At 40.9% G+C, this 9,903-nt stretch overlaps 1 protein-coding gene across 1 annotated transcript in view; it reads right to left on the bottom strand.

Moving 5' to 3' along the window:
• Window positions 1–5,504: 5,504 nt before the first annotated feature.
• The window catches only part of ANO6 (anoctamin 6), a 68,369-nt gene continuing 63,970 nt past the window's right edge, over window positions 5,505–9,903 (bottom strand). Inside the window, exons 18-21 of the mRNA XM_008632872.2 lie at window positions 8,159–8,358; window positions 7,605–7,710; window positions 6,456–6,658; window positions 5,505–6,155 (exon numbers count right to left, since the gene is read on the bottom strand). Coding sequence (XP_008631094.2) covers window positions 6,134–6,155; window positions 6,456–6,658; window positions 7,605–7,710; window positions 8,159–8,358 — 531 coding nt within the window. The 3' untranslated portion in view covers window positions 5,505–6,133. The remainder of the gene's footprint in view (window positions 6,156–6,455; window positions 6,659–7,604; window positions 7,711–8,158; window positions 8,359–9,903) is intronic.

The raw sequence follows: 9,903 nt of genomic DNA, 5'->3' as shown, positions 1-9,903 counted from the left end.
CAGCCCTGCATGCCAGCACAGCCACCCGTGCCAGCACAGCCACCCATGCCAGCACATCCATCCATGTGGCCACACTCCCCTGCCCAGTGGACAGCTGCACAAACACGGGGGTTGGCAAGAGGCAGCCCCAGGGTGGCAGGAGAAGGCAGAGCCCCTGCCTCCTTTTGCTGGCACCGCTGCCAAAATATTTTCACAGGACAAGTAATCTTAACCCCTGGCAGCCAGGGTACTCTGAGCTCTATAAAGCCCAAGAACACAACAAACCCCAAGCACCCTTGATCCTCAGTGGAGAGGATGGATGTTCAGAGCTGAATGCCAGGCTGGGGGTGTTGGTCACTGTTTCCGCTGGCTTGCCTGGCTCCAGAAAGCGAAGATCCTGCAGTGCCCTTCCAGAAAGGCTTACAAGTTACTGCTCTCTCTGAGCAGCCAGACCGGTTTGGAACATGACTGCATGAATGAGCACAGTATGGCTGTAACAGGAGACCAAGCGGGATCCCAGAGAATGGGGAGGTAAGGCGATAGCTGCAGTTGGCTGTGGCTCCCAGCACAGCTTATTTAGGCATATTTGTCATGCCCACACAAGTGGGGTGGGCATCATAAGTTCTCAGAAGCTGAGAAATTGTGTGAGAGGCTTACATGGATACTACACAAATACCTAATATCCCCTGCCCCCATACTGCTTTAAGGCTATCACAGTTGGCTGTAACTCCTCTTGTGTCACACAGTTAAAGATATGAGATTCTCCCTCCACCTTGTCCTCCCCCCAACTCTCTCTTCTTATGCTAGAGGTGGTTTTTTGGTGTCCTGGCCTGTGCATGTTGCACTGTGGAATGCAGTGGGATTTTCTCCTTGGTCTGTGTTGTGTACTTCTTTTTCTTTCTCTTCAGCATTTAGGATATTACCATAGCCTACATACTTGTAGAGAATAGTATATCTTGAAACAATTGATACAATTGATTACTGACTAACTGTAACTTTAATCTCAGCAATTAGCATTGCTTTTACAGGATGTAAAAGAGAATGCAGCAGAAAGCAATTGTAAAGGACTCTTTTTTTGAGGCACTTGCAGCTGGTAAATAAAAACCACTTTCTTCAACTTTCCTGAAAATAATGTTTTTACTATTATCAGGCTATTTAAACACATTATTTTCTTATGAGCAAAATACTGCTCCAATCTGTGTTGAGGTTATTTATGACTAACTACATCCATATCTTTTCAGTGTTTTGCACACCTGCTACTGGTCCATGCTTGAGGTCCACAAAAATGCAAATAAAAATAAAACTTGCAGCCACTATCACTTGCTTCCCTTTACTGGAAAAGCAGCCTTATGTAATAGACTGGAAATGACAGGTAGGCATACCAGAGAGAAATCTAGGCTTGGTGTGAGTTGCTCATACCTCTGCTGACATCTCTGGTGATGTGCAGGCAGAGCACACTAACAGAGTGGGGTGTTCCAGGTGAGGCAGAGCACAGTGCGCTTTCATCTGGCATATATTGACTATCCAAAATAAGTGCACTTCATCTGCTCTGTGACAGAAGGAATTACATTCTAGCATCACCAGAAGTAAAATGCTATGCTTTGACTATTTGTGTATTAAGTAGAAAAATAACTAAAGCCTGTTGTTTGAACAGTTTTAAATGTATCAGTCAAATACCACACAATCCTCATATGGATTTGGGCTATGATGATACTATATCTGTCTTGTAGGACAATAATCCTTATTATGCTTTATTCTAAAGTTTCTTCTGTTCTTGCTCTGACAAAGCCAAATCAAAGAAAGAGTGGCAGTGGCAGTGGGTACTGGCATCTGTGAGACACACAGCCCGTAGTCAGCAGAAAACAGGTTAGAAGTGGTAGTACTTCTGCTTTACAACTATCATAAAGCTGCTGAAAGCAGATCCTGGGAATCCCTATGTGAAATAAAACCAACACATCACAGTGCGAAGAAGGTCTCTATTTAAAATTACCCTCTAACCTTTCTGTTCTCTAAGCCTTAGAAAAGGATTTCCTTGAAGCAGAGAGCAAGAGCCAGAGCAGAAGCAGAAGAGAACAGATGGCTGGATGGCAGGGAGAGACAGAGTGGACTGCCTGGAGGTGGGAGCATCCCAGACTCGATCCAGATGAAGAAACAAATGATGACTCTGAAACACAACACAGGGTTTATCATGACAGGAGTGAAAGGTTATAAAGACCTAAACTGTTTATTTGTATGAGAATATAATGGTTCTTGTCATCGACTTGGTGTTGAAAGGAATGGCTTCCATCTAGAGGATGCAGAAAAACACAGGAGATAAATTTCAGCACTAGTAACAGTTTAATGGAATGAGATTGAAAGAGAGGATGAATACGGAAATTAGACAGGGATGACACCATAATAATTTAAATGTCGCATTTGGCAGCAGCAGTATCATTCAAGGAAAACCAAAAAACACTAATCAACATCCGGTGTATTGTTATTTTAAAATAGATTTTATTTAATGACAATAAATATAAAGAAATCTTAATATTCAGAAACTAATAGCAAACATTCTTAGAAAAAATACAAAAAATATGCTCTTACATTCTGAATTTTATTGATATACACAGGGTCTAAAACAGTGGTGATAGTCTGTAATTTATGGTACTTGTTAAGACAATGAAATGGTCACTGATCCAAATTCACCCTGACTTCAACAGATCTGTACAAAATAGGAGACTGGCATACATATCAAGTGTAAAAAAAAAGGTAAAATGGATTCAGAGTTTAAACAAATGCTAATTTTCCCTTCAAGCAGATCTTTAATTAAAGTGACCTAGCCTAAAAAAAAAAAAAAATTACAAATACTCATATGTTGGCAACTGCCCCCCAGCATTTTGTTCTTATGCCTCCGCAGAGCTTCCTGCATGCAAGCAGAGTACATTTCAGCAGTTGGAGGTAGAGGCTACAGAAATTACACAGCTTAAATCAAACTATTAAAATTCAATTATTAGGCACTGTCTTGGTTTCCCTCTTCCTTCTCTGATTCAGAACTCTGCTGTGAATAACACTGTGCACATGGCAAACTGAATTGGATTCCTGATAGAATGTCTTCTGAAATGAGATGTTACAGCTACATTAGCAAGGAGCATTTCTGAAGCAGGTCACTAGAGCAAAAAGTTAGTGTTGGCTAGGTGATGCCCACGCAGAGCTCACCACTCTCTTCAGCCTAGCTCTGGTTTCAGCTCTGTGGACTAAGTGCCTGCCAGCGACCATTAGGGGCCTATCTAAAAGCTGCCTTCTGGGTCAGTCAAACCAAAAAAACTCAGTCCAAACCAAAAAGAACTCAGTCCATGTGCACCCAGACCAGTCTGTGATGGGAAGCACCACCCAGAAAATGGAGACAAGTGGAAGACCAGTTTCAAAAGCACATTTGTCATCTGAACAAAAAAAGGTTACATAGAAACACACTCAGGGCTGATTAGGATTTTATTATGGGAGGAGCCCAAGCCATAGACACACAGGATTTGCTGATGTAGCAGGTTTTTAATTGTTATTTTAAAGGCAGGAATATAAACTCTTTATGACACTGAGGGCTAACTCCCCCATTAGGAAACAGTGCCAACTGATTTAGGAAGAAACAACTTGGAGAGTCCCCAGATATCAAACAAGGAGCAAAAGACCAGGCACTCCTGAAAATCAGCCTTAAGCTCTGCCACTGCTCACAGTATGACAATCCCTTTGTTTGCTAGTTAGTCTCTTTAACTCTCAAAGAGCTTCCCTAAGACCAAATAATTACCTGAAATGGTACATTTTGTGCTGCATTTTTCCCCCTTTATCACAGGATGCCTCCTTACCTGCCTCAACACCTCTAATACCACACCTGGAAAGGTATTTAAGGCACACTGGTGCTGTCATCACTGATGAGGGAATAAAAATGGCATCTCTCATCTGAACACAACTGGAAATGAGAAAGGTCCAGTTGAAAGCTAAAATCAAAACTCCAGGCATGAAAGGAGCTGACTGTCCTTTATAACCCAACTCATTTTGCACAGGGAAATCCCAAGTACTTCACTAAAATTGTTCCTTGGAACAGTTTTTTGGACAAAGCTTTGTTTTAACTGAAAGTTTGGTATATTATGCAGTGACAGGACCAGAGACAGTGGGCACAAACTGAAACACTTTCACTGTGAGGGTGACTGAGCACTGGCACAGGTGGCCCAGAGAGGTTGTGGAGTCTCCATCCCTGGAAATGTCAAAAGAAGAGAAGACCAGCCTGGCTGAACAGAGAGCTTTGCCTGGAACTCAGGAAAAAAAAGGAGAGTTGATGACCTTTGGAAGAAGGGGCAGAAAGACTAATGCTGCGAGGTTATGCAGGGAGAAAATTAGAAGGCCCAAAGCCCAGCTAGAACCTAATCTAGCTACTGCTGTAAAAGACAATAATAATGTTTCTATAAATATATCAGCGACAAAAGGAGGGCTAAGGAGACTCTTGATGTGGTGGGAATCACAGAGACTGAGGAAAAGGCTGAGGTACTCAATGCCTTCTTTGCCTCAGTCTTCAGGAGTAAGAGCAGGTGTTCTCTGAGTACCCAGCCCCCTGAGCTGGGAGACGGGCAGGGAGCAGAATGAAGCCCTCATAATCCAAGGGGAAATGGTCAGTGACCTGCTACACCACTTGGACACTCAACAAGTCTCTGGGGCCGAACGGGTGCTGATCTGCTCACGGCTTGGGCGGACCTACTGTTCGCTGGATGAAAAACTGGCTGGCTGGGCCCAGAGAGTGGTATTTAAAAGACGTGTACATGTGGCACACAGGGACATGGTCTAGTTGTGGACTTGGCAATGCTGCTTTAAGGGCTGGACTTGATGATCTTAAAGGTCTTTTCCAATCTGAATGATTTTAGGGTTCTGTAGGGTTTGCTTCAAAAGACAGGCTTGTGTTACACAGCACTCAGTATTTGGAAATTTTGCTGCAAAATTCATAGGTTTAATTCCTTCTGATTATTGACTGGATAAAATACATCTTCTAAATGCTATTTAGTTTCTGTAAATGGACTTCATATGTAAAAAGCTATATGAATAATATGCCTAAAAATTCTGCATATTTATTGCATTTAAGAGGAGTACAAAATTACAAACATAAAGTAATCACCTGGTTTATAGAGTACAGGCATAGTTTTGCTTTTTTAAAAAGGTTTTTGTTTTCATGATTTATAAAAACTGGTCCATTAAAACTGTTAAAAGAGAAAGTAAGTTAATAATCTGGAATATCAGTGCTTCAGGCACAAAGTAGCCCTCCACATACATGCCTAATTTGTAATTCCCTAATTCTCAGTTTGCAGCTGGAGCCAAAATAAGCAAGCAGATCTGCAGCCTGATTTGAAGATGACTGATGGCTGTAGCACATGCCTCCACACCTCTGACATCCTTCATTGTTATTTAAAGCTTCATATCATGGTTAAGGCCTATTATATGGTTTATTCCAATCTCCGGTTTCAATAGATTCGTAGTCTTGTCAGAATTCACTTTATCATGCAATGTTGTATCAAAATGTTCAGCTGCACATTTGTCCTACGTCAAAACTTCAGGGAAGAGCACATTCTGGTGTGAGAGAAATGCAAAAGACAGCCCTCCACAAATATTGATTTAGTATGTGAAAAGACTTTTAACACTTATTGCTTTTACAGGTAGGAGACCTTCAAGGCTATGAGCATTTAGCTCAGAATGGGCAAGTGAACTAATGAAAGTACATTGACTGGGGAAAGATAAAATGCCTGAGTTTTCTACTCACTTGGAGTGCTGTAAGGTCAGTTTGTATGCATTGATTTCAAAAGCAATTCTCCTGTTTACACAGAGATTGATGAACAGGATGGGCTTACAGTCCTGTTGCTTCTTGTAATCCATGATTATTTGAGATATCTTGTTATCCATTTAAGTCTCAGTATGCATAGCTAATTCAGAGTAGCAAACAACTGTGCTTAGTATGTCAATTCCAATGGCTTAACAATGGGATTTTGAGTTGTATTTTCTTTCCTTTTCCTTCATGTTTTGGCTTTTCCTCTTCATTTTATAGCAAGGGTTTGCATTAGCAAGCAATCAAAACTCCTTCATTAGATGCGATGACATTCTTACAGCAAATCATTCTTGTTCTTAAGGTTTTATTCAAGTCACACTAGTTATCTAATAGCTGATGCCTAAAAAAAGTAGAAAGCATACTTGGTGTTTGGGAATTTATCTGCATCTTCTTAAGAGGATAAGTAATTTTCACCTTCATCTTTTTTTTTTTTTTTAATGTTCTAAAAAACTGTTTTAAAAAATGATAACTCTTATCTGAGTTGCAGTGGTTGTGTTTGTCCAAGGGAAACTGGTAAATGAGTATGTAAGAGTTGCCAGAAACAATGTTTAGTAAATCCAAAATGCTTGATAGCTATTGGTAATACCTGGACAGGTATTAGTTGGCTAAGTACTATTATTCCATGTGAAAAAGTACTTACTCCTCTTTAGGTCGGAAAGTGCTGTCTGCTCCTTTGATAATTTTTTCGGCTATCTTACCCATGTTTTTTTTCATACCTTTGAGATCATTCTCATGTAAGAGTTTCTGTGTGAGGTACTTCTCCCGTTTGACCTTGCTCTTGGTCTTTTGTGATACATCCGGAATTACATATGAAATAATAAACTTCACAAAGTATATGACATGCTGGGAAAGGTGAAAATGAAACAATTTCAGTCAGGATGAACAGGACATAATTACAATTATAAATGAAGTGTCACTTTTTTGTCTTAAGACTCTGAGCTGATTCACTATCAGTATCTAACAGGGTAGAAAAGGATTTTAAAAAGACAGTAAGACAGAATAATTATCCAATAAACAAGAGTTTCTGATTTTCCAATCCTGATTTGAGCAAGGACTTCTCTGCCTGCTTTGGGAAACCCTGGTACACTGTGCTTCCCTCCCACATGGAAACACTAGTTACAGTTTCCTGTAAGATTTTTTAGGTTTCTTCAAATGACTCTGGGGCAATTACTTTTCCCTGCTACAGGAATTCTGCTCTAACCAGTTGCATGTTTCTGATGACTTCAGTAGTCTCTGGATCAGGCCCTAAGTACATTTCATAATTAAATAATACCCAATATTTCCCTCTCTTCATCTTGGACTGACTCCCATCTTTCATAAGCCCAGGCTGTAGCTGCAGAAGAAGGAGCAATTGCTTTCTGATGATCATCTACAGACTCACCTCTTACAGTGATTGTCTTTATAGACTTCACTCTGCCACGTATTGTACACATATTATGTACATGTATTACGTATATATATCATGTATATGCATTCAGGATGCTGTGCACAGATTTCTTCTAAGTACGTGCATTCTATTTCTGATTCTACAGTTCTTGAGAAAAGAAGCTGCAGATACATTGGGGCAATCCTCAGCTGCAGGTATGTGGGCCAATCCTCACCTGAGGTCATGATTTCAGGGAATTATTTTTCTAATGTTGCTACTCTTAATTTACATCTCCCAAGTTCTTGCTCATGCTAGCACACATCACCAGCTCTGATAGCTGTGCCTGAACTGAATGTCTCTGAAGGATTTTCTGCATGGAGGGAAGAGACTAAATAAGCAATGCTCAAACCCCCATACACTGACCTCCATGACAATGATGAAAGCCAGCTTGGCTGCAATGACATGCCAGTAGTATATGTTGTGCTCATACTGGTGCTGGTGACCAGGAGGGTAGCGGAGATCCCGGTATCTGAAAGCAAAGTAGGGAAGTCAGGAGCTGGTCCCTGGCATCTCTGCAGTACGGCACTGTGGCCAGAGGATGGAGCACGACATGGCCCTGCTTAATGTGTCCAGGAACAGTTAGCTCAGGGAACTACTGTGATGGGTAAAATCTATCTGCAAAATAAGCCGTATTTGGCTGAAATGTCCTATTTTTGCCCCTTTATTAAGAATTACTTACAAAAACTTTAAGGTGTTTTATTTTATCAGCTAGGAGAAAACCAAATTAAAATAAGAATTTTCTGAGTAGCACAAACTTACGGGTGAATACTTCCACTCCATTCTGCCATTCAAAATAAGCTGGCTCTTCCTGTGCTTTAATGTTTCTTACTGCATTTTGTTAACTGAATTAGATGACTTAGATGCAAACCCCATTATTTTTGTAATTGGAAAATGACAAATGCTTATTTAACACTTGCCTGCATGTCGTGTGGGTCCCAAACCAAGGGGAAAATGGCTTGCTTGCATTCTTGAAGTCTGATATATTGAAGACAGAAAGTGTGCTGTTTATATACCCTTTCATAGTGTGACTGCTGTGGCTCCCATAAGGAGGAACTGAAAAGGACCAGTAATAAACCAAACGAGGAATCATGTCAGATGTAAAAGCAATGATCATAGCCTGCATTTCAGAAAGAGAAGACAAAAAAGCAGAGCAGCATTAAAGAAATAAGCTTTATTATGCATTCCTTTGCCATATACTTATCATCTCAAAAGTTAGCGTGCGAGCTAAAAATAGAAAATACGTGCTTTTCCCGTCAGTGGTGGTTCATTCTGTAAATGAGCATGTAGTCTCTCATGGGCACAAAACCATTCCTTTTCTGGCATGTGCACTCTGTACAGTTTCTAAATTATGCTAGCTCTGCTGAATGCCTCAAAACAGTTATACTATAAAACACTTTTTTCATGTGCATGCAGAGGAGATCAGCAAATGTGCTTCTTATGAGTACTTACAAGATTCTTAAAGAAATTCTGCCTGATGAAACTAATGGAAACAACAGAAAAGTTCTTCAGTAACAGAAAATTAAATTTCACCATGTTCCCCAATGTTTGAGTAAATGAATTAAATAAATTAGATATATAACTGATCCATCTCTGATCCTAGAAACATCCCACCCTTTCTGAGGTGCTAGCCAGCCCAAATTCATCTTGGTGCTTGTTGCCTCCTACTATAGCGTAGTACATGTGGAAACTGCTCTTGATGCCAAGATAATTTTTTTTAGTAGCAGCTGCATAGTGCTGTTTTACATGACGTGACCATTTGTTTTTATCTTGCTCCCAAGAGAGTCCCTGTCCTACTCAGTCTGCTAGTCACAAACTAGCTAGGAAATTTGATCTGTGGGTTTATTGTGGGAAGTCTTTTCTAAACTCATGAACTTCCCAAAACATCCTATTCTGGAGGAAAGGTTAACTATGTTTAATCTAATTTCCTCCTCTGCTACTGCAAGTTCAAAAGGTTCCCCTGTGAGGAAGACTTTCCATTGGCAAGATCGGCAGCTCAGTACTTAGCAAGAGGCTGCCCAGCCAACTCATGACAACAGGCGTCTCTGGTGCCCAGCACCTGGGAAGGAGTGACCAGCTGTACTCCAGGACTGAAAGACAAGTGTTTTGTCCCGTGCCAGGATAAAAATACACGCTTGACAACATGGATGGGAAGAACCAGGGCAAAGACATGGAGGAGAAAGGTGTGAAGTAGGGATCTGATGGGATCAGGGGGAGGGAGATTTAGGCAGAGATGTATAAAAGAGGCAGAAAAAAACTACAGGAAAAGCATGGGACAGAGTTAGGGGCAAAGTCAAGCAGTAATGGGTAACAGAGGAGCATAAAAGCTAGTTAATATCTGTATTTTATTCTCCATCATGCCTGTCTGCAATTCACAAAGTCTGTATTTCCTTATTTTCATGACATGGGACAAAAATTTTCTATTTTTGTGCACCATTCCCAGCCAGCCAGTCCCAACCTGAGGAGGTATTTGTAACAGTTGTAGAAAAAGGGAAGGGGAGAGAGGAGAAAGGGTGAAAAAATAAGTGGATACCTCTTCTACAAAGTTCCTTGAAGAATGCTTTGGTGGCAGTGCTAGCTAAAACAACCTCCTGCCTCTGTCTCTAGCCATTGACTTGTGCTCTTCGCTGGCTTTGGCATTCCCGGCCCCATGCAGCAGATCAGA

Source organism: Corvus brachyrhynchos, unplaced genomic scaffold (assembly GCF_000691975.1).
Source record: "Corvus brachyrhynchos isolate BGI_N302 unplaced genomic scaffold, ASM69197v1 scaffold32, whole genome shotgun sequence".
NCBI lineage: Eukaryota > Metazoa > Chordata > Aves > Passeriformes > Corvidae > Corvus > Corvus brachyrhynchos.
The sequence above is the reverse complement of the archived record's forward strand: the minus strand, read 5'-3'. Positions and strand labels throughout refer to the sequence as shown.